General features: G+C 43.2%; 1 protein-coding gene across 3 annotated transcripts in view; it reads left to right on the top strand.

Annotated features, from left to right (window-relative positions):
* The window catches only part of TBC1D9B (TBC1 domain family member 9B), a 2,477,681-nt gene that overhangs the window by 2,154,678 nt on the left and 297,441 nt on the right, over positions 1-25,562 (top strand). For all 3 annotated transcript variants that reach the window (XM_044069590.1, XM_044069591.1, XM_044069593.1), the window contains one exon: positions 1,421-1,474. In XM_044069590.1, coding sequence (XP_043925525.1) covers positions 1,421-1,474 — 54 coding nt within the window. The remainder of the gene's footprint in view (positions 1-1,420; positions 1,475-25,562) is intronic.

Raw genomic sequence — 25,562 nt, 5'->3', positions numbered from 1 at the left:
CAACTGCAAACATCTGAAGGCTATGTTTTTTTCACAAGGAGATTTCATATGCTACAATTGGGGGTTTAGCTTGGGAACTTAAGTCAGGTGACAAAAAGTGATGTCATCCAAGCTAACCCAGCAGTAATATTTGATATTAATTTAAGAACTCTCTCAGAGAGAGACTGGGCATTTTGTATTTTGTCTTTGATCTAACAAGAACATTCGTTCATCATCACATCTGTACTTGCCTTGCTGTAAGTAAGTTTTTTAGGGCATAGTAACTATTTTAGATATAGTTAGAAATGTAGTAGAGATTAGTTTAGATGTTTTCTGTATTTACTTGAGACTGTCTTGCAATGTTGTGAACTCTGATGTAACTGAGTACATATTTAGTATTGTCTTGTTCTTTTATTATTTGTTATTAAATATATTTGAACCTATCTTTGTAGCTCATATTTGTGAGACATATTTAAGCTCTGAGAGTACTTGCATATTTGTATGGTGACACTGTACAGGCCACTTCTAAATAGCCTTTCTCTTGGACAGACTATCATTTGGATTAATAGTAACATTACTTAGTAGGATTGGACATGCTTTGTTAAGGACCTTAAGAAGCTAATAAGAGTAAGGGCAAGAACACACAGTCGAAAGAAATACGTAAAAGTCCACTTTAATCCACTTAAGCGCTTTTCATCAGCGAAGTACACTGACTTCTTCAGAAACTGTTAAAATTAATTAACCACCTGACCTTTATATAAACAGACAATTAAAAAATCTTAAACACGTGGCTAAAAAGAGCCAATCCATTAATACTGTTTAGAATAACTGAACTGTAGGTTCTCGAGACAAGAAAAAAGACAATGGATGTTGAAACAATACAGTACATTGTAAAAGGTATGAAATAAAAGATAAAATTAAAAAGTGAAAAGCCACCCTGGTCTCAATGACACTTGTTCTATTTCTAGTGTACTTAAACTGAATAGCCTCAAGAGATGAACCTCTCCCTCTACATGGTATAATTTGGGTTATTTATTATGGTGAAATAATTAAACTTTGCATAGGTTGGGTCACTGTGTGCTTAGTTTAATTTTTAAATTTATGATTTATTGATACTTTTTCAGTGAAGTTTGAAAACGACTGGTTAATTTCACTTTTTAATTTTATCTTTTATTTCAATATTTGAACAAGAAGTCATGTCATTGCGGCAACCATGATCTGGACAGTACAGTATGCATATTCCATTGTCTCCTTGAAAGTTTGAGTCATTTTTCCAGGATAATGCTCTGAGAATGAATAGCATGTGTATTCCATTACCTAGTCAGATTTGTTTGCTTGTCAGTTCTCTTTGGGGTATATGTAACTGCTTTATAGTTTGCTACACTGATCTAAAAATCATCTAATTGTAATTAACAGTCCCTTTCCTGTATGTGTTTCTCAGGTGCTGATGCCAACAAGGAGGAAGCGGGAAACAAGGAAGTAAAAGATAAGAAAGGTATTAATCACTAGTTTGAATGAGTCTACAAATTAGAGTCCCTGCATAAACAATTATGTTCTTGTTAACTCGTGTGTGCGGTACTCATTTGTAATGTCAGACCTGCAAGAGCAAGTCCTGAAACACGGAGGCTGAATGGCTGAAAGAATGGACTTGCATATACTATGTACAAATTGATCATTTCTCTAAATATTCCCTTTTCTCCAAGGTGTGGCGATCTCTGGGTTAATATATACAAGTTTAATTTTGGGAGTGCTGGGGTTGTCCTCCTGAAAAAAAAAAAAGGTTTAAATGAGAAGAATGGTGTTTGAGAGTCACTGTTCTCCTGCATTTTCGATCCCCCCTTGTCGGTACTTAGCATTTCAAGTGATGATATTTCAGTAGAGTCTTTTGTGTGTGTGTGTGTGTGTGTGTGTGTGTGTGTGTGTGTGTGTGTGTGTGTGTGTGTGTGTGTGTGTGTGTGTGTCTGTGTGTGTTTGGTGAACCAGTGGAACTGGTGGAATCCAGATAAGCATCATATTTCAAAAGGCTTTCTGCAAAGGGTAAAGGATGAGATTGTTTTATTTTTCCTGCCAGACCTCTCCTAGGCAGACTTCTTTTACTCCCTTCCTTTCTAGTTTTGGGAACCATGTGCCTGTTTGTTGTTGATATAATAATTCTGAGGACAATGATCAAGGTTTTCAGACTCACTGGGAGACAAAAGAAATGAGGTGAGATCTTTAGAAAAGGGAAGGAACAAACTACATAGAAATGCATTTGTGGGAACAGTGCATGCAGAATAATGTTCAGGAGAAGGAATTAAATTTCAGGGAAGGTAGGACTTGAGCAATCTTTGTAAAGTTGAAGTGAATGATAATTGTTAATAAAGAAACTGTGTATGTTCTTCCTGGGATCACTGTTGCAGAATTATATCCTGCCAAGGATACCCATTCTTGCAGCCAGCATACCAAAGCCCGGGCGCCCTCCTGTTGTGATGTACATCTGAAGTATGACCTCATTAGGAAGGAGGCAGAGGTACATAATGGACATACAGGTGTGAATTACCTTAGAACTTTCTAATCACCAGTGAAAATACTGAACTAGCACTTCATGTTCAGTCTGTTACCCATGCAATTTCTGACTCTTCTTCATCTGTTGCACAGATAGGTATTCTTACTGAGAATCATCCTGTTCTCTTCTGTACTTTCTGTTTTGTACATGTCATCAAAGAGAGGGAAGTTGATCGTGGTATTCAGATTCCTCAGAGAGATCTTCTTTCAAAATGTTTTTGTTTAGGTGCTGAACACAACTATAGGGACTTCTCTGGCAGTTGTTTGTACCCAAGTCTTTGAGTATCTGTCTGTCTTCATTAAAAATTGTCTTTGCAAGTCAGAAACTTAAGTAACTTGTGCAATGTAAGATGATGTCCAAGCTCTCATATGCTGTTGTCCTTCTAGTGCTGAAGAAAAAGCTTACAAAGTTAAAGATTGAGACTTCTGCTGTCGAGTTGTACCTGGACATCTTTGTTGTTCTCTTGATAAGACCTCGGATCATCCAGTTGTTGCAGCTTCTTCCTCTGTTGCAACCCCAGAGGCTGCTTCTGGCAAGAAAAGAGGAACCTTGGCTTATTTTAGAGGGACCCAATGGCATACCTCAGATCTTAGTTAGAGAAGTTGATGTTTTTCATGTTTCACTGTTGCAGTCTTTTTTCTTCTTCTTCTTTCGACTTTTCTCGGTTAGGGGTTGCCACAGTGGATCACCTGTCCACTCATGATTGGCAGTGAAGTTTTATGGTGTCAAGTTGCCAGCCCAGTGCCCAACCTTCCACAGAAGGTCCACACACACATGCACTCACGCCTAGGGCCAATTTAGAGTGTCCAATCCTCCTACAGCATGTCTTTGGGATGTGGATGGAATTTTCTGCCATGAAAGTCCTTGGCTGGCCCAACTGCCAGAGAAAAATTCCCCTCCTTAGGCTGGTGGATGCCAAAACCGACATCAGTGCACTAGGGTATATAGGGAGCCAGCTGAAGTTATAATACAAGTCTTTCCTTGTCGTCAGAGCCCGAAGCAGTGTTTCAGTGCGTCGGTCAGTCCGCACCAGAGAGAAGTTGTTGGAAAGATAAGTAACCTGTTAACTCACGTCAGATGAAGTAAACAGTTATCTCCTCTCTGGAAAGCAGATCCCGCACAGAGACTTCCATTCGCTTTTTGTCACCTGTTTATGTCCAGATCATGATGTCCCTAGTTGCCATATTTGTGCTTGCTTTAATAGTAGGACAGTCAAACATAGAACTGTGATCTTGGGTAGATTCCTTAGTCTTGAATCTTCCCATCATTGTCCGATGGCATCCAGCGGTTGTTCAGAGGTTGAGCAGCCTAGGTGTAAGAGGGAAAAGGATGAGACCCAAGCTTAGGGCCTTGGATGACAACCATTCTCCATCTGTTTCTCCTTCTAGGCTTGTGATTGTTGAAAAAGGCGAGGCGCTTTTGCAGCCCCCTTCTGTGTCTGAGGTGGTGGCACAGGCATCTGTCCAGAGCCGTTCAGAGTCTGACATACCATCTTGTCCCTTTACTTCTGCACAAGCCCTTGTGTTCAGCTCATCGGTCAGGTCTGGGCCCGCTCAGCAGGCCTCGGCATCCAATGAGCGCACTTTAACCACAGACTCTCCTTTGTGGCTTTAGCCTACACCAAAAGCCTACACCAGTTCCTCATTCCCCCAGAAAGACAGGCATCAGAATTTCACACCTCCTTAGGTCCAAGGCCAAAGTGACTCTCAAGACAGATGCTTCTGCAGAGCCTTCTAGGCTTACCAGCTCCCTTTTTCAGGGATATCAGCAAGAGTTGGTTAGGCTAGTTGAAGACCTGGTTTACATAGTCAGATCTATATAAGCCCCTGGGGATTCTTCCTCAGGAAAAAGGATCCTACTTATGATGTTTTTCCAGATCCTTTTGAATCTGCTGAGGATTCTGACCTAGATGGGTCTGATTCTAAAAAAGGACATTCCCTCACTTCATTTGAGGAATCAGATTCTAAGGAGAACCTGGTTTCTGCTTCCCCCCCCAGAGGATATTACCTTTGGACAGACTCTCCATGCTATGAGGGAACATTTCCACTGGTAACCACAGGTATAGCCTTAGTCTAAAAAGAGAATTAAGGAATTTGTGGATCTGCTAGAACACAAACCTCTTGTTATTCCCCATTTTAGAGGTTGTTGAGGATGTCTTCCTAAATTCCTCCTTGAATCCTGACTCTCTTACCCCAGCCCCTCAAAAATCAGACAGGTTTTCTAAGTCTATCTGCTTATCCAGAGGTGGTCACCCCAAGAACCAAAGGGGCTAGAGCCAGTTCCTGTAAAAACCCTTCACCTATAGATAAAAAGAGCAGAGCCCTTGATAGATTTGGGGAAAAAAGTATTTACCTCAGCCACCCTAACCAATGAGGGCTGTCAGGTTCAAGTCATTAATTATCAGCAAACCATCCTGTATCAGCTAAAACAAAAGCTCTCTTCCCTTGAGGATAAAAACCTTTTTAAGGAGGTTTTGGATCTCTGCCACTCCAGTTTGCAGGTAGCTAGGCATTCCTTACACTGTGGCTACAATGCTATGGCAGTGTCTAGCCAGACAGCAACAACTGGTCCTTTTATTAGAAGGCATGCGTGGCTTAGGGAACAGTCTCATCCTGACCATGTTAAATCTAACCTACTTGATGCTCCCTTAGATGAGGACTTCCTCTTTGGGTCTAAAGCTGAGGCTGTTCTTAAAAAGATGGAAGACAAAGGTAAGTCTATGCAGACAGGGAAACATTTCCTTTAAGTTCAGCCACCAAGGTTTAGTAGGAACTTCCCCACTACACAATGGTCATTTCCCTCCCACTCTAGAAGCAGCAGAGGAAACCCCATCAGGAAAGGTTAGAAAGGCAGTGGCAACAGCTGCAGAGACCCAGGCAGTGGACCTCAAAAACTTCCAGGCAAGGGAGTTCTAGGCCACAGGCATCTGCCAGAGAACAATGACTCACCCATCTCGCAACTGTACTTTCCCAGTTCCTTGATTAAGGTAAGTCAGGACAAAGAGTCTCCTCATTTTGTACAGGCAGGTGTTGCAGTTAAGAAGCAGCAGAAGATTAAAGATGCTGTTTCCCCCAACACTTCTAAGGATCCTCAGAAAGAATGACAGGATTTCACTTGAGGCTTTTCAAAGTTATCATGTCCTTAAAGCCTGCATCATTCTTTACTGCATTGCTTCCCTTTCTCTCCTCCTCCTCATCCTATTCCAAATAGCTGAGAGAGGAATCTGAAAAGGAAGAGAATTCTGAATCTAATGAGGGAGACATTTTGGCCTCTTCTTGTCATGTGCATTCACCAGTTGCCTAAGTCTTTGATGATGAAGACCTCTTGTCTCCTGAGTCCCCTTTGGAGGAACCCTTTTAGAGACACTATTATTAAAATGGATGCAGAATTTCCAGTGGAAGTGTTGTAAATTATCTGGCATCCAGAAAAGATATTTTGCTCTTTTGGAAATGGGAGTGCTTAAACCCTCTGCCATCTCTCCTGTTTTGTAAGCTTTACTAGGTATTTTTCCACTGGCTGTCTCAGTCCAGAAACTCAGCCACCTGCCCCTAGGAAACTAAATAAGATTCACAAGTCTGGCACCTTGTAGAACCTATGTAAGAACCCTGCCTCAGATCCACCTGTTATTACCCTTTCCACTGAAAAACCTCCTAGTCTTTGCTTCACCTAATGTTTTGTCCAATATATATATATATATATATATATATATATCGGCTGGAGCATCTCCTGTGTGAAGTCTGCATGTCCTCCCCGCGATCAAGTGACGCTAAAGACATGCAGGTAATTGCGATCGTTAATGGGTGTGCCTTCTTTGAAGGTTGGGCGTCGGGCTGGCAACTCGGCACCGTAAAAATCCACTGCCAGTGAGATGAGTCCATGAACAGACCAAAGTTCTGCTGTGGCGACCCCTAACAGAAAAGCTGAAAGACTTTTTTATATATATATATATATATATATATATATATATATATATATATATATAACATTTGTTTACTGGGAAAGTCCGACTTGGAACGAAGTGAATTTTCAGCGGAGGCCTGGGGAAAAATGCTGACGCATGTCTTTGTAACGTGAGAAGAAACTGAAGTACAGAGAGAAAACACACACAAATGCAGGGAGGACTTGCAGACTCTGCACAGAAGGCACTCCAGCCAAGAATCGAACCAGGGAACCTCTTGCTCTGAGGTGACAACACTACCGCTTCACCACATATGTATGTATGTGTGTGTGTGTGTGTGTATGTATGTGTATATGTGTGTGCGTGTATGTGTATGTATATATATATATTTATTTATATTCATAGGTAGGTACTAGGCTATTTGCACGAAGGCATTTATAAGCCTAGACGGAATGTGTTGGCTTTCGCCGCCCCCTTAGATTAGTTCCCTGTGCCTCTATCCAGCAGAGCCATTGAAGTGATCCCAGGGGTAAACTTTCTGTTTCCCATCCACTCGTCAAGGTTTCTCTTGAAGAGGGTTAGCGAGGAGCTCTGCCTAATGTAGATTGGAATCTTGTTGCAGAGCATGGGAAGTCTCTGGGACAGGAATCTATCCCTCCAGCATGTCCTATTTATTGTTGTGGTGAGGTTTAGATCCCTGGAGCGTATGGCTCGAGGGGATACGTTTTTCTTTAGGTGGAGCATGTCCATCAATTCTGTGTTGGACATGGCCTTGTATGTCAGGCAAAGATCACCTCTGAGTAGGCAGTATGCAACCGAGTACAGCTGGAGTTTCTTCAGTTGAGCTGCATAGGGCATCTGCTTGAGGCCAGTGATCCTCTTGGTGAGGTACTTCTGTGGTCTTTCCAGTTGTTGCAGGTGTCTTGTAAGGTACATTCCAAATGGGGCATTGTACTCTATGATGGGTCTGATATGTGATGCACAGAGGGGCCCAATGACCTCTTTCGATCTGGATGCAAACTTTTTTGTGATTAGGTGGGCCACATAGAAGGATTTTCTAACCACTTTGGCAATGTTATTATCAAAGCAGAGGTTACTATCTACTTGGGTCCCCAGATCCCTTATTATGTCTTCCATATTTAGGGGGCTACCACCTATGTGGTAGTTTGTGGGTACTTTGTTTTTCCAAAGGGGATGACTATGCACTTCTTTTTGGCATTTAGCTTGAGGCCATGGTTTTGACACCAGGTATCTGTCACAGTGAGACCCTTTTGGTGGATGTCTGTGTCAGCTGGAGAGTCAGTTATAGCCCCTAGTTTGCAGTTGTCTGCGAACTTGGTCAGCCATCGTCCTCCTGTGCTTGCCTGTACCTCTGAGAAATATATGCTGAACGGGGGGGGGGGTCCTAGGACTGAGCCCTGGGGAATGCCACTTATAACCATTTTAGAGTCGTACCTAGCTCCTGCAACTCTTACCATGTGAGTTCTGTCCGTGAGCCAATTGGCAACCCATCTCGTGACGTAGGGGTTTATGTTCAGGCTGGTGAGCTTGTCTATAATACCTGAGTGGGGAATGGTGTTGAAGGCCTTTGCAAGGTCTAGGTAGGCTGTGTGGACCACCTTTCCCTCGTCTATAGCCTTCATAACTGTCTCAAAGAAGTCCATCAGGTTTAGGAGGCATGATCTGCCGTTAACAAAGCCGAACTGGGTAGGATCCAGTGTTTAGAGGTTTCCAATGTCTCTGTTAATGAGATCCAAGATGATGCGCTCCATAGCTTTGCAGGCCAAGCTAGTCAGGCTTATAGGGCGATAGTTCCCAGGGTCTGTTGTGACTAAACCTTTATGGAGTGGAATAATCGTTGCTGTGTGCCACTCTGTGGGCATGTAGCCTGTGGAGAGGCTGAGTTTAAACAGTATATATATATATATATATATATACATTTTTATATATAATATGTATATATATATATATATATATATATATATATATACACACACACACATACACACACACACACATAGATGTATATAGCTATAGATATATAGAGATGGCAAAAAAGGATGTAGTTCTGGCACTGTAGCTTTTAAGGCTATAAGCTACCAAACCAATGTAATCAGATACTTCTGTCTATTCTGTGTAACTTAGGCTACATTCACTCAGATTTTGAGAACTTAAGTTCTAAATCTGCTGCATTATCCCCTATTAGCTCCATTTCTCAGGTTGCCAGGCATTTTAAGTGCAGCTGTAATGCTGCCAATGGCTCTTCTAGAGCAACTACTACTACTGGGTCTGTTTTTTGATGATTTTCATGGTCGAGACTTTAACCTTTACTTGAAGATGACAAAGCAAAGCTTCTTGCTTCCTTCTGGATAGGAAATGTCTTTTTGGTTCTACTGCAGCTGAACTTTTCAGTACTTTGCAGGAGAAAAGTATGGTCGTGCAAGATCTTAAGCAAATCTTTCTTTCTCCTGTCCCTAAGTATCAGAGAAACTACCCAATCTGATCTTGTCTTTTCCATCCATTCCTCAACATATGAGATCTCAGATCTGACCTCAGCCACTTCTAAGCTTTGGCTATGGTGCTCAGGTTCCTCCACCTACTCATAATTCCTATGTGGAGAGCTAGCTACCTTAGATGTTCTTCATGTTTCACTGTTGCAGTCATCACATTTGGGTTATCCCTGCCAGGGTAGCCCTTGGCTGGCCCAATTACGTCGGTTGCTCTTGCTTGAGGACTGACGTCAGGTCGTCAGTAGTATAAGGTAAGGCAGCCGACAACATTACATCATTCGTGCCGTGGAGCCCAAAGCAGAAGCAGTTCGCACGAGTACCGGTCGGACGCTCCCTGAGTTTTCGACTACCGAATTGAAGTTGAAGTCTACTAAAGCTAAGTACCCCATTGGGGATCCTTTTTTCTTGCACTAACCGATGTCAGAAAAAGTTGATAATTGTCTTGCCTGTGGAAAGCAAATACCACACCGAGACATCCACTCTTACTGCGTCACTTGTTTAGGCCCAGACCACGACATCCCTCGTTGTTGCTTTTGTGCTTTGTTCAATGCTAGAACTATCCATTGTTGGGCCCTTATTGTAGCCAGATAGTTTTGCTTACAGTCCTCAAATTCCGATATGGCTTCGGTAAGCCATCCAACAGCAGATCTTCTGAAAAAAACATAAAGATAAAGACAGAGACGGACCACACAGGTCCAAACCTACCGACGACGCTTCCGTTAAGGTAGTCATCAGTTCTCTGGTACTCAGTGAGGTGCTTTTGCAGCCCATGATGCCCGATTCTGTTGATTCGCAGGCTGCTACCAAGACCTTTTCGGAGTCTAGTATGCCGCAAAACTCTTCTTCGACTAAGGATCCTGCGGTCGTCTCTACCTTGGATGGGTCCGGAGCTGCTGAGCAGGCACCGGCTTCCGAGGAAGTCCTTTGCATTACTGAATCTTGACACAAACTGACATTTTCTTTCCCGACTACTATTCTTTCTAAAACTACTGAGTTTCATTGGCCCAGGGTACGAACCACACCCAAGAAACCGACAACCCACTCACAGGCACCTGCTACCTTGCCTCAGTCTCAAATGCTTAAATTGGCAGAAGACCTTATCATGCTGATCAGGGGAAGCCAAGCTACCCCCTCCAAAAGGAAAAGAGATCTGTCCCCTGTAGTTTTGTCTATACAAGAGTCAGATGAATCTGATGCATCTGAATATGAAGACATGCAATCCTTCTCCACTTATGGGGATTCTGATGCAGAGGATTCCATTCCTGCAACCTCTCCCCAGAGGATTTTTCCTTTAGGAAACCCTGCATACTTTAAGGGAGCATTTCCAATGGGTGAGTTAGGACTACCCTAAGTCTAAAAATAGACTCAGGGAATTCCTAGATATTCCACAACACAGACCCTTGGCCTTCCCCCCAGTCCTGGATGTTGTGGAGGGTGTTTTCCTCAAATTCAGCTTGACTCCTGATGTCCTTCCTCCTGTTCCCAGAAAACCAGACAGGTATTATAGAGTCCCTGACTCACACAAATAGTATACACCTCATCTACTCTTGCTATCAGGCGACTAAATTGTCAATTCCATATGCTGAAATTTCAGCAATATACCTTGGAACTCCTTTAACACAAAATGTCTTCCTTTCCTGCTTGGGCAGAATCTAAAGATTTACAAGAGTTAATGCATTCTGCAAGTCAAGTAACTAAACACACTTTGCATTGTTGTTTTGATATCCTGGAAGCTTCTTGCAGGGCAGCAGTCATTGGATCTGTCATTAGAAGGCGTGCATGGCTTAAGGAACAGCCCCTACCAGAACATGTAAAATCTAAATTGTTGGATGCCCCCTTGCACAAAGACAACTTATTTGACACTAAGGCAGAAGAAGTTTTAAAAAAGATGGAAGAAAAAGCAAAATCTATGCAAACAGTTAAGGATTTCTTTCAGGACCAGCCACCTAGGTTCAGCAGGCATTGTCCCTCCAAACACTGGTCCTTTCCTGCTCCCAGTAAACCAGCCCAGCCTAGGCCCCATGGAAGCAGACTCCCCCCCCCCAGACAGCAGCCCCAGGGAATGTAGAGATCTAAGCAGTGGACTACCTGCACTTCAAAACCAGGGAGTTTTAAGCCACCCCCTTATAGTAAGAACTCACAATGACTCACCTCCTCCACCCCTTTCCTCTGCCCACCATCACTTACCCCTAGGAGGAAAACTCTTCTTTCACTCAAGCACCTGGGCCACCGTTACCAAGGACCACTGGGTTCTGAACACTGTGTTTCAGAGGATACACATTTTCCTTCCACACCCTTCCAACCCCAAAAGTGTACCCAGATCTACCACCAAATCAGTGGTCAGAGGCTCAAACGCAAATCCTTTCTCTGCTCTCTATGAGGGCAGTAGAGCACGTTCCTGCAGAATAGATAGGCCAAGGTTTCTACTCCAGACTTTTTCTGGTGCCCAGAACAGAGGGCACCTGGCACCCCATCCTTGATCTATCCATTCTAAACACCTTCCTGGTGATCCCAAAATTCAAATTGCTCACCCTCCAGCAGCTGCTACCCATGCTGTCCAAGGACGCTTGGCTAGCCACCCTGGATCTAAAAGAGGCTTACCTCCACATTCCTATCAGGGAATCATGCAGGAAATATTTGTGCTTCAGGGCAGGATCTCTGTACTTTCAGTTCTCTGCGCTTCCCTTTGGCTTATCTTCTGCTCCCAGAGTTTTCACAAAATGTCTGTCTTTGTCCATTGCCTTTTGCAGATAAAGAAATATTCAGATTTACCTATACGTAGACAACTGCCTTATTCAGGCAGACAGCCAGGTAAAGCTGCTCAAGCACCTGGCCTTTGTAAAGACCCTACTAACCTCCCTAGGGTACACAATTAACAAAAAGAAATCTAAACAGGTGCCCAACCAAAGGATAATCTTCCTGGGAACAAGTCTGGACACAGCATCCCAGATGGCATACCTTACTCCAGAGAAAGTAGAGAAGGCAGTTGTTTGGTATAGCAACAAATAGGGAGGAACCAAATGTTATCTCTTGTTTTGAGAGGTTGTGAGTGTGGCAGTGAGTGATATCTTCTGGCCACTTTCCCTGGGAAATCCAGTCTCCTGTCAGACAAGTTGATCAGATCTATTCTATTCCCTCATGAGTGGTACTTAAACCCATTAGTAATAGAGCAGATTTTCAGCCATTGGGGCCAACCTTGTTGCAAACTCTTTTCCTCTTCTCACAGCACCAAATGTAAAAAGTTCTTCACTGTAATCCCTCAAGAAGGAGAGGTCATCTAAGGTTGCTCCAATGCATCCTTGGCCCCAGGTCTCCTTTATGCCTTTACACCACTGATTCCAAAGTTTGTACAGAAAGCATCTGTAATGAAGGCCTCAGTCATCCTCATAGACCCTTATTGGTCTCAACAAGTGTGGTTTCCTTTCCTCTGGCCTCATCCAGTTTTTCTGTTCCTTGGTACTGGGCTTGGACCCAGATCTTCTACGGGGTTGCCTCACCCAAACATCCAGTCCCACAAACTGACTGCATGGTTTCTCCAATACTGCTGGTTCGATGGTCCCAAGTTTTCATCTTCAGTTGTCCACATTTTGTCCTGTTCCCAAAAATTGTCTATTAGGATAATTTTTAAGACCAAATGGAGAAGATTTTCTGTTTGGGTAATTGCAAAATATACTGACCCTTATTTGTTCCTTTTCTGGTAATTTTGGACTTCCTTACCCATCATTTTCAATGTGGAGCTAGCTACCATGAAAGTACAATTAGTTGCAATATCATCCTTCCATGTGGATGAAAATCACACTCCCATAGCATCTTTTAGATTCTCCAAGGTTTTTGTTGGAGGAACTTTTCTTTTACACCCATCACTTAGAGACCCAGTTCTTCCCTAGGATATTACAGTTTTGCTGCAGGCATTGACTAATCTCACATTCAAAACTACTGCTAGGGTTGAGCTGAAGTTTTCATCATGGAAGACTTTCTTTCTGGAGCCTGTCTCTTCTGCCAGGAAAATTTCTGAGCTACATGCCCAGTCCACAAAGCCTCCTTACCTAATTTCTCACAAGGATGGGGTCCCTAAGAACCAATCCCCTTGTTGTTCCTAAGGTGGCTTCTGAATCATCTGTTAATCAGTCGATAAATCTTCCATTGTTATTTCCAAATTTTTTGATCAAAATATTTAGAAAACAAGAAGAGGTAGGCCACCACAGAGAAACATTTATTAACTAATAAAACAGCATAAAAACAGCACAGGCACAGAAACAGGGATAAGTGCTTTCAACTCATAGAGACTTCATCTGATCCTGCATTACTGCCAGTACTCCTCCCCTTTAAAGCAAAGAGTAACCAATTAAAATTAATTTAGATAGTCTCCTCCCTTTCATCAAATACTGTATTACTGCCAGTGCTCCTCCCCTTTGAAGCAAAAAGCAACCAATTAAAATTAAAATTTTATCTAGGAAGTTTCCTCCCTTTCAACAGTGGCTTCAAGGGAATCACCCTATTCATTCCAGGGAGCCAATCGGCCTGCAAATCAGCAAAAACCTCTGTTTTATTATGTAAATCACCACCCTGAAGATTATTGTGTACTAATTCTAATGCCATAAATATAAACTTGTGTTGTGCATTCTCTTGGACATGTTTAGACAAAGCACTGGTGTCCTTTCCTAGTCTAATGTCACTGAGGTGACACAGAATTCTATCTTTGAACTGCGGATTAGTCTTACCAACATAAAATCCATTACAGAGGGTGCAAGTAGCTACATAAATAATATTTCTGGTGTTACAATCTGCATAGGTTTTCAGTTGATATAACCTTTTAGTAACACGATGTCTAAAAGAGTTGCTACATTTAATTGAAGCACATGCCCTGCATTTCCTGCAGTGAAAAGTCCCATACTTCAACGTTGTTTTCTCTGATGGAACCTCATCCTAATAACAGCAAAGTCTGTTCAAATTCATCTTATTTTTAAAACAAAACCTCAGAACTTCACGAACTATGTCCTTTATTTTGTCATCCATTGTTATAATGCGCCAGTTCTTAATAATCTCGCAAACCTGTGAGACATCACTGCTATATATAAGCAGGCATCTTAAGCCACTTTTATTGCTGTTGTCTTGCTGTGGTATGGGACAGAATAGTCCTGATGTAGTATTCTCTAAAAAGTAGACTTCCTCTTGTTTTCTCATATTCCTAGAGGTTGTGAGTCGCTGTTGGACCTCTTATTGTCTGTAACCATGACCATGAAGACATTTCACTAACTGTTCAGTTTCCTTCATATATACTTCATCAGTGCATAATCTAGAGGTATGAAGTTACCGTCCCTTGATAATATGTGGATATACACTTGCAGAATGCATACTTGTCCTATGCAGAAGGTGAGTCTTCCAGCAGTCTTTTTTATGTATCCATGTATTAAATCTTACTTGATCATACAATAATAATGTTACATCTAAAAACTCAGTTACTTGACTGGATCTGTGGACATCAAATTGCAAGAAAGTGGTGGTACTTGCTGTGTACTCAACAAAGCAAGAAAGTTCATTGTCACTGCCACACCACAGGATAAAAATGTTATCAACAAATCATCCATAATAAACAATACTATCCCTCCATATATTCATGGCATTGAAAATATAGTCAGGTTCCTTTTGGGCCATCACTATATTGGAGTAGCTGTTGGCAAAGGAAATGCCCATTGCCACTCCCCATTTCTGACAGTAATGCTCACAGCCATATAAGAAGATGTTATTCCCAAGTATAATATCCAAAAATAGACACACCTGGAGAACAGGTCTGTATTAAAAATTCTTTAGTAGCTTCAATGCCATGGTCATTAGGGATTACTGTAAATAGATTTTTAACATCCCTGGTAATCATTATAAGATACATGGTGGTGTTCAGTGTTTGTACACAACAATACAGAGCATGTAAAAACTGTGAGGTGTCCCTTAGTACAGTAACAGCTGTGGGTAAAACTTTGTTTAGTTGATGCTCCACATAAATAGACGCTGGTTCTGGGAGCCATCCACCCCCAGAGACAGTCGGGTGTAGGGGTGGGCTTTGTTTATCCTTGTGTATCTTGGGCAGGCCATTGATTGTAGGTGTCACAGGCTGTTCGACCATAAGATATTCATAGAGGTCCTGACTGATAATCGTCATCATAAGCAAATCACTGTACATGTCTTTTACCTTCTGGATGATTTTCTTAACATCCCATTTTGGTATTTTCAGATAGGTACGTCTATCACTGAGCATTTCGGCCATTTTCATATGATAGTCGTCTGCATCTAGGACAGCAGTGACCCTTCCTTTATCAGCTGGCTTAATAATGATTGCATCATTGTGCATCAGCTCATCCAGTGCTCTTTTTTCTTCTGCAGTCATATTATAGAGGCCTTTAAGGTTATTCTCATGTTGGCTACATCAGTCTCTCACATATGTGTAAGCATCTCAACCACTAGATGAAAAGGTGGTACAAAGATACTAAGTTTCTTGAAGATATTAGGAACCTCCTCTCTCTTGTGTTGGCCAAACATATTTGTTTCTGCCACAGCATTTTATATCTAAGATAAATTCACTAAATCAAGATTTAAGTGATAGGATGAATGTTAGCCCCTTATTCAACAAGGATGCATGCGAGCTACTTAGTGAACATTTAGACAAATTCAGAACCAAGATGTCATCAGATGTTAAGCCTTCTAATGCATAACTTTCCTTTTCTTCCGCCTTGGCTCACTGACCGAGTTTTGTATTGGAGATGTTGTCTGAGTTGAGCAGGTAGATCTGAAAAAAAAACAGAATATGAGAGGCATTTTCCTTGGGTTTCATTCCTAGTTTAAAGAAGCTCAGTCCAGAACCTTTCATGTTATGTTGTCCTATCTCGCCTTCATTCTTGCTGGTTGGGTTCGGAACCGAACATCGGTTCCGACTTGGCCTAATACTAAAGCTCGAGAGCTTCCACTGGCTCAAGACTATACCCTATCCCATTATGCTTAGGGAAAATAACCCAGATCTCATTTGCCACTAAACTAGATCAGGTGTTTCTCACTAGGCTCAGGCTAAGTGAAATACTTTTTTTGATATTATTCGGTTATTTCTAAATAATTTGTATATGTATTGTTGTTTTTGCTAATTGACAGTGGTTTTATGTCTCAGCTGTGGTGAATACCTAAATTTGTTGTTTGTTGTGGCTGGCCGTCGCTTTTGTTAGGCCTACAACTCCCTATCCCATCTTTTAAAACTTTACTTTACCTTTAACGAACCCATTTATGTTAGAGGGTTCATCTTTCTTTCTCTTTCTGTTCATTGTTGAGCCTGTTTAAATTAGGAGGCAACTCTTTCCTTTTAATTCTATCCCTTCTTAAGAGGTTTTGTCCTTTAAGTTAGAGACGTCTCCTCTAGCTAGAGGAGATCATCATTTTAGTTAGAGACCTCACCTCTAGCCCCCTTTCTCTCCCCTGCTTGATTGTTAGTAAAAAAGTAGAGTAGCAGTTATTTAATTACCCTTTGTGTGTTTGATAGCTTGATAGTTTTTTGCTAGCCTTTTTATCTCTATCATTAACCTAGTTTCCTGGGCAGTGTTCATTGTTGTTGCTGTGGTTTTTTCACTATGTCCAAGGAAGGAAAAGAAGTGAAGCAGTCAGGCTTCAAAAAGTGTGACTCCTGTTCTCAGAAAATGGCTTTAACTGACGGGCACAGTAGTTGTGTCTACTGTTTAGGTGCGGTACACCTTCAAGACTCATGTTCCATTTGTCATGGGTTCAGTTCTAGGGTACTGCAGGAATGTAGAAATAAACTTGTGATCAAGGGATTGCTTCCTTTTGCTGAGGCACTAGAAGGGAACCGACCTCTTCAAATCATCTCAATCCCCAAAGTCTGACAAGTCAAAAAAAAGAGCTTCTTCTTTGGCTCCTGCTTCTGAGCCAGCTAAAACGCTGTCTAAGGATACGACTTCAGACCCAAAGGCTTTCAGGCCAGAAAAGGCTACTCCTTCAGTTCCACCAGTTTTGTCAGAACTGACTAGGAGCCATATACGGAGCCATTCCCCAACCTTGGAGCCAGTCTCCTCAGTCACCTATTTTACAGTCTGTGGCTGAAGTGTAAAATCCTTGGCCCCGTCCTGTCGATCATCCAGGAGTCTATTGGATGATGACGCGCAGTGGGTGGTCAGGAGATTGCTTCAGACTCCAGCTCTAGCCAAGATTCTTTCAAGTCCAGCCCAAAAGGAAATGGAACCGAATTCTGCTACTGCCCCTTCTTCTATTCCTCCTCTGATCCGAGTGGTTTCGGAGCTGGAGTGCTTGGACGTGCTTGTGGTGGAACCATTGGGTCCGAGACTCACCCCAAGATTTCGGTCCCGACTTCTGCACCGACCTCTTCAGTACCATCTTCAGTTGAAGGAACTGGGAGCCGATGCTCCTGCATCAGGTCCAGGGAGGAGAGTCAGATAAGACCCTTGTCGGATCTGAATCTAACTCTCAGGGCATCAGCGCAGGTGAGCTCGGCACCTACTTCGGCCTAGGAGCCCACCTCCTTGGTGTGAGAGGAGTTTCTGGCTGTTCAGAGCCAGAGGCTTCCTTGGGCCCAGGTCGTGGTGCCTTCGAGGTGATGAGGAGTGTGCTGTCACCTTTGACAGCTCCACTCTTGGATCCAAGCATTCTTCCCCCAAAAGTGTCGGTGTCTGCCTTTCTACCACCCCCCCCAGGCATAGAGAACCGATGCCCCAGGATGCCCCATTGGGTGAGTCCCTCTCGTCCGAAACCTCCCCAGAGCATCCCTCTGGGGAGGTCCCTCAGCAGAGAACATGTAAGAGGAAACATCTAGACTTCCCTGAGGAGTCTGTCACTTCAGATATAGACTTGGATGATTCAGAAGGGTCCCCACGGTCACCCTTTGGAGATGTCTGCTTATCAGACATCCTAGAGATCCTGAAGCAGAGAGGTGGCTGGAAAACCCTCACCCCTTCTGAAGATGAGTCCGTATACCTGGAGGCATTTCATTCTCGACCCTCCACCTCTTGGATGTCTCTGCCCTTCAACCAGCTCCTCAGCGCTTTTAGTTGAAAGCCGTGGGGCTCTGCAGAATCCATGGAACCTGTTTTGAGGAGGCCCAACAAATTTATAACAGCTCCGTCAGACAAAGACTTTTTAAGCAAAGGTGTCCCAGTAGATGCTGTGGTGGTGGCGGCAGCCACCAAAAAGGAGTTAGCTGAGACTTCTTCATCTGTCCATCTGCCGAATAAAGAGTCTCCAATGATGTGACAGGTATGGGAAGTGCATGTTCTCGTCAGCGGCTTTTACACTCAGATCACTGAACTATTTGACCCATTTTACCAGACTTCAGAGGGATCTCCTAAAGGAGCTAGGTGATACCCTCCAAGGTTCCATAGCCGGAGGGCTCCAGACAAGGTGACTGCCCACCTAGCTACCTTAAATTCAGTAGTCAACTCCTCTATATGGCTCATTTCTTATGCAGCCAGTGGTGCGAGTAGGGCAGCTGGTACAGGAGGAATTCCTGGATGTGCCTCTGTGAGTTCACTGAGCCCTTCAAGTCTTCCTTCACTAACTCCCCTTTTGATGTCTCATCCTTGTTCGGGCCAAAATTTAGAGAGACTGACCAGGTGCGAACAAGAAGGCAAAACTTGTCTGCCGTGAGAGTACATTTTTCCCTCCCTACCAGGCCTTACCCCAAAGGCCAGAAGGGCAGGAAAATGTGGTTCCATAAATGTCAAAGAGCTTCGTCAGATGCACGTGGTGAATCTTCCCCCAGAGGCAGAAGGGGAAATAACAATGGAAGATGCCAACCTCATGGCAGAGGTGGTCCACAAAATCAGGGTGACAGAGATACGTTCTCTGGCTGACCCTTCCAGAACTCCTGATAGGAGGCCCGCCTGTCCACCTCTGGATGCAATCGGGGGCAGACTATCACTGTACCCAAAAGCTTGGCTAAATATCACTCAAGAAAAATGGGTACAGTCAGTAATATCCAGGGGATACAACATACCCTTCTCCACCCTACATCCCAAAACAAGATCAGTCCCAGACACCCTGTCAAAGGGATCAAGCAACTCGAGAGATACAAAAGTTGCTAAGAAAAAGAGTCATCCAAGAAGTCCCCGCAGACCAAACCGGATCCGGAACTTACTCAAGATTCTTTTTAGTTCCAAAAAAAAAAAACAACAGAGAACTGGAGACCCATCTTGGATCTCAGCAGGCTGATCAAGTCCATAAAAAAAAAAATCAAAGTTCCAAATGGTAACATTGCAGTCACTTCCCTTTCCAGGAAAAGACAATTGGATGTGCTCAGTCGATCTTCAGGATGCGTACTACCATATAAAAATGGACAGGCGATCCAGGAGACTTGTACGCTTCCGGCTGGGAGCCAGTCATTACCAATTCCGAGCTTTGCCCTTTGGTCTCACTACAGCCCCCAGAGTGTTTACCAAATGCATGGCAGTAGTCAAGGCTCACCTGAGGCGTTTAAGATTCTGGGTGTTTCCATACTTAGACTAGCTCCTGACTGCCACCACCGAGCATCTACTAACCAAGGCAAGAGACACCAGTGTTCATCTTTGCTTGGAACTGGGCATTACCATAAATTTCAAAAAATCTGCCTGGTTGCCATCAGAGAATATTACATTTATAGGAACAGACTTAACACAGAAGACATGGTAGCAAAACTGCCTCATGACAGGGTACAGACACTGTGACATCAAGTGTCCATCTTGCTCTTAAAAAAGAAAGTACAGGCAAAGTTGGTTGTAAAGGTCTTGGGCACTATGGCAGCTGCTGTAACATTAGTACCTCTGGCATGCCTACATATGAGAGTTCTGCAGTGGCTTCTCTTTGCTCATTGGTCCATGCAGGAGTTACCTATGTCCCACAAGATCTTTTACAGACTCCTGCAAGAAAGACCTGCATTGGTGGCTTCATTCCACACAGGTAACTCTAGGCAGGCCATTCACTGTCCCCCAGCCAGTAGCCACATTGACCACGGACACTTCCCAGGTAGGGTGGGGGGGCACTATCTGGGAAAGACCATCCATGGAACTTGGCAGGAACATGAGTACCACATGCACATCAATGTCCTAGATATGAGAGCGGTGCTTCTGGCATTGCAGGCATTCCAGAACTCTCTTCCACCAGGTACGATTGCAATACAGACAGACAATATGGCAGTGATGTGGTATATCAACAAACAAGGCAGAACCAGATCCTACCCCGTGTGTCGAGAGGCTGAAAGAGTATGGCTGTGGGCAGTCTCTTCTCAACGTTTTCTGATTGCAGCGCATATTCTGGGGAAATCCAGCATGATAGCGGACAAATTCAGCAGAGCAATTCTAATGCCTCACAAATGGTCCCTAAAGCAGGAAATTGCGAACCAGATTTTTTGCAAGTGGGGCCAGCCTTGCTGCAACCTGTTTGCTACGTCCATGAACACCAAATGCAGCAGCTACCTTGCCGTAATCCCCACTCCGGGGGAGTCACCAAGGGATGCACTTGTTCACGATTGGCCCCCAGGACTTCTTTATGCCTTTCCCCCATTTCCACTAATCCCCAAAGATCTACAGAAAGCCAAATTGTTGAGTTGCAGGTTAATACTGATAACTTTGTACTGGTCTCGTCAGATCTGGTTTCCTTTCCTATGGCCCTATCTCTGAGAAGAGCCGTGGATTCTGGATCCGGAACCAGATCTTCTGACTCATCAGTCAGGAACACTCCAGCCCTCTATCCAGACACTCAAACTGACAGCTTGGCTGCTCCACTTCCAATCGTAGCCAGGCTTCCAGATATATCCCCTGCAGTGAGACATATTCTAATTTTAGCTCATAAGACAACAACTAGAAAGCTTTATGCTAGCAAATGGAAAAGAGTTCCTTGTTGGGCTTCTAAGAATCACATAGACCCCTTCACAGCCCCCTTAAGTACAATTTTAGATTTCTTAGCAGACATTTTCATTTAAGGCGCAGCAACAGCTACCATTCGAGTACAATTAGCTGCCATGTCAAACTACCACATAGGAGACATGAGATCAAAAGTAATGTCTCACAGATTATGCAAAGCTTTCCTGAGAGGTACATTCTTACTAAGGCCTTCAATAAGGGAACCACCAACTCCCTGGGACCTCAATTTGGTACTGTCTACTCTGATTCTCCCATCGTATGAACCAGTTTCCTCTTGCAACTAAAATTTCTAACTTGGAAAACAGCTTTTCTGGTAGCCATTACTTCAGCTAGGAGGGTTTCAGACCTTCAAGCTCTGTCCATATGGCCTCCCTACTTAGTTTTTCACAAAGGCAGAGTCTCTTAGAACAAATCCTTTATTCCTTCCCAAAGTATGTTGTGAAACCAACTTAAATCAATCCATTGACCTGCTTGTTTTCTTTCCAAACTATGGCAACAAGGCATAATATTTGCTACACCAATTGGATGTCCACAGACATTTACGCTTCTACTTGCATAGAACAAAGGAATTTAGAAAATCTGACCAGTTATTCATTTCCTTCTCAGATAACAGAAAAGTTGCATCAGTATCAAAAGTTACCTTGTCAAAATGGCTTACTGACATTATTGCCCACACATATAATTCTCAACATAAACAACTGCCAGGAAAGATTATAGGCCACTCAACAAGAGCTATGTCAACTGTGACCCCCTTTCAGGCCAGATTACCAATGGATTCAATCTGTGCTGCAGCCACATGTGTCAAACCTCATACCTTTGTCACTCATAACTACATAGACGTGGCCTCCCAGAACAGGGCTTTGTTTGGTTCCACTGTTCTGAAGAGTTTATTCCCTTGAGCCAACCAAGAAAGAAGGTGCTAGGGACGCTGTCCCAGCCAACAAGAATGAAGGTGAGATAGAACAACATAACATTAAGAAGTTATGTATTCACCGTAACGTTCCATGTTTGTTGTCCATAATCTTGCCTCCATTCTTGCGTCCCACCCTCCTTCCCCCAACCTTCACTCCTGGAGGATTGAGAGGAAATTTTTATTGGTTCTGTGCTTCCTTTCTTGCCTCTTAAGGCAAAGGTTAATAACTATTACCATTGGGATAATTTCAAATGTGTTACCATTTTGCAAACAAGGTCTGGGTTATCTTCACTAAGCATGATGGGATAGGGTATAGTCTCGAGCCAGTGGTAGCTCTCGAGCTTTAGTATTAGGCCGAGTCGGAATTGATGCTCTGTTCCGAACCCAGCCAGCAAAAATGAAGGCGGGATTATAGACAACAAACATGGAACATTATAGTGAGTACATAACTTATTATTATTAGCTTTTGTCTCACTTGTTCGCAATGTTATGTCATTCTGAGAGCTTTGTGGCATACATTTGCTACCTTGATCAGACAACTTGGTGGTTGTTTGATACAGCAACAAATAGGGAGGAACCAGATTTTATCCCTTGTGTTGAGAGACCGTGAAAGTGCATGGCAGTGGGTGATATCTTCTTGCCACTCTCCCGGGGAATATCCAGTTGCCTGAAGGACAAGTTGATCAGGTCTATTCTACTCCCTTACGAGTAGTACTTAAACCCATTAGTAATGGAGCAGATTTTCAGACGTTCTTTGCTGTAGTCCGTCAAGAAGGGGAGATCACCTAGGGTTGCTCTAATGCACCCAGGGCCCCTGGATCTCCTTTATGCCTTTACACAACTGATTCCGAAGTTTCTACAGAAAGCATCTGTGATGAAGGTCTCAGTCATCCTCATAGCCCCTTATTGGTCTTAACAAGTGTGGTTTCCTTTTCTTCTGGCCTCATCCATTTCTCTCTTCCTGGGTGCTGGGCTTGGACCCAGATCTTCTCCCTCACCCATTGGGGTTACCTCACCCAAATATCCAGTCCTGCAAACTGACTGCATGGTTTCTCCAATTCCACTGCTGGTTCTACAGTCCGTTTTCATCTTCAGTTGTCCACATTTTGTCCTGTTCCCAAAAATCGTCTATTAGGACAATTTACAAGAACAAATGGAGAAGCTTTTATATGTTTGGGTGATTGCCAAAAATGCTGACCCGTACTCGGCTCCTTTTCCAGTAATTTTGGACTTCCTTACCCATCTTTTTCAGTGAGGGGCTAGCTGTTCCGCTATGAAAGTACAATTAGCTGCAATATCATCCTACCACGTGGATGAAAATCACACTCCCATAGCATCTTTTAGATTATCCAAGGTTTTTGTTGCAGGAACCTTTATTTTACACCTACCACTTACAGACCCAGTTCTTCCCTGGGATATTACTGTTTTGCTGCAGGCATTGACTAATCCCACATTCAAACGTACTGCTAGGGTTGAGCTGAAGTTTTTATCATGGAAAACTTTATTTCTGAAGGCTGTCTCATCTAACAGGAGAATTTCTGAGCTACATGCCCAGTCCTCAAAGACTCCTTACCTACTTTCTCACAAGGATAGGGTGTCCCTAAAAAACAATCCCTCCATTCTTCATAAGGTGCCTTCTGAGTCCTTTATTAATCAGTCAATAAATCTTCCATTGTTATTTCCAATTTTTTTTTGAGCAAGGGTAAATGAGTTGAATTTACTAGATGTTCTTCATCAGTTATGCTTTTATTTACATTGGACAAAACCTTTCAGAAAATCTGACCAATTATTTGTATCCTTCTCTAGTGCTTATTTGGGAAAAGCAGTATCTAAACTCATTGAGTCACCCAGGTTGTCACAGTGCATTTCATTTGTCTATGTAAAAAGAAGAGGCTTACTATTTCCTTTGACCCCAAAAGCTCATTCCATTACATTAGTGGCTTTGTCTACAGCCTTCTTTTCTAGTGTACCAACTGATGACATATATGCTGCAGCTACCTGGTCCAAGGTATATAGCTTCATCTCACACTATACTTTGGATGTGCAATCCAGATTTCGAGCCTCCTTTGGTTCAGCTGTGGTACAGAATATCCTTCCATAAGACCTCACAAGTAAGAAAGTAGCTGGGGACTCTTTCCCACTCATTGAGGAGTGGGTGGAAAAGACATCATCAGATATTAATGTTATGTACTCACCATAATAATACTCACCATAATAATAGGTCTTTGTTGTCTGTTTCCATCCTTCCTCAACTAACTCCTCACCATCCCCCTTCTTGTTTTTGTGTGCACTTTTTTCTCATGTTCTCATTCTGAGATGATTCTAGATTATCTTGCCTTGGATCCTGAATGTCTTTTCTCTTTCACTCTCCTTTTTACAAGCTGGTAGGATTTAAATCAGATAATTTTTGATTGCTAAAGTCTTCGCATTTTTATAGGTTCATAGGTTCATACTAGGCTATCTGCCCTAGGGCATTTATAAGCCTAGCCAGAATGTGTTTGGCTTTCGCCACCCATTTTAAATTTATTTTGCTATGCCCTTTTTCGAGGTTAGTATACTGTACCTCTGTCTAACAGTGACACAGAAGTGATACCCGGGGTAAACCTATGATCTCCCATCCACTCATCAAGATTCCTCTTGAAGAGAGTCAATGAGGGACTCTGCCTAACCTGGACTGGGATTTTATTCCATAGTGAAGGGAGCCTCTGGGTTATGAATCTGTCCCTCCAGCATGTCCTATTTATTTCAGTGCTGAGGTTCAAGTCTCTCGAGAGTAGCTCGATGGGATTTGGATTTTCTGAGGTGCAGCATGTCCATTAATTCTGGGTTGGACATGGCTTTATACATCAGGCACAGATCGCCTCTGAACAGGCGGTATGCCACTGAGTAGAGCTGGAGTTTCTTTAACCGGGCAGCATATGGCATCTGTTTGAGCCCTTTGATCCTCTTGGTGAGGTACTTTTGGGGTCTTTCCAGTTGCTGCAGGTGTCTGGTAAGGTACATCCTAAAAGGGGCATTGTACTCAATAATGGGCCTGATGAGGGATGAGTAAAGAGGCACGATGACCTCCCCTGATCTAGATGTGAATCCCTTCATGATTAGGTGGGCTATATAAAATGTTTTTCTAACCACTTTGGCCACGTGGTTGTCAAATGAGAGATTGCTATCAACTTGGGTCCCCAGGTCCCTAATTACTTCTTCTGTACTTAATGGATTACCACCTATGTGGTAATTTGTGGGCACTTTGTTTTTGCCAAAGGGGATGACTATACACTTTTAGGGATTTAGCTTGAGGCCATGGCTCTGGCACCAGTTGTCTGTTTCTATGAGGCCCTTTTGGAGGATGCTTGTGTTGGCTGGAGAGTCGATTATGGCGCCCAGTTTGCAGTCATCTGCGAACTTGGTCAGCCACAGTCCTTCCGTGTTGGCCTGTACCTCCGAGAAATATATACCGAACAAGAGAGGTCCCAGGACTGAGCCTTGTGGGACACCACTTGTAACTGGTTTGGAGTCTGACATGGCTCCAGCAATTCTAACCATGTGGGTTCTGTCCTTGAGCCAGTTTGCAATCCATCTAGTGACATAGGGGTTTATATTTAAGCTGGTGAGCTTATCTATAATGCCTGAGTGGGGTATTGTATCGAAGGCTTTTGCGAGGTCCAGGTAGGCTGTGTGGACTACCTTCCCCTCGTCAATGGCCTTGGTGACTGTTTCAAAGAAATCAACCAGGTTTAAGAGGCAGGATCTGCCCTTAACAAAGCCGAACTGGGTAGGATCCAGTGTCTGTAGGTCCCCAATATCTTTATTTTTAAACTGT

This window comes from Protopterus annectens, chromosome 4.part0 (genome assembly GCF_019279795.1).
Source record: "Protopterus annectens isolate FY-2018-M chromosome 4.part0, PAN1.0, whole genome shotgun sequence".
Classification (NCBI taxonomy): Eukaryota; Metazoa; Chordata; order Ceratodontiformes; family Protopteridae; genus Protopterus; species Protopterus annectens.
The sequence above is the reverse complement of the archived record's forward strand: the minus strand, read 5'-3'. Positions and strand labels throughout refer to the sequence as shown.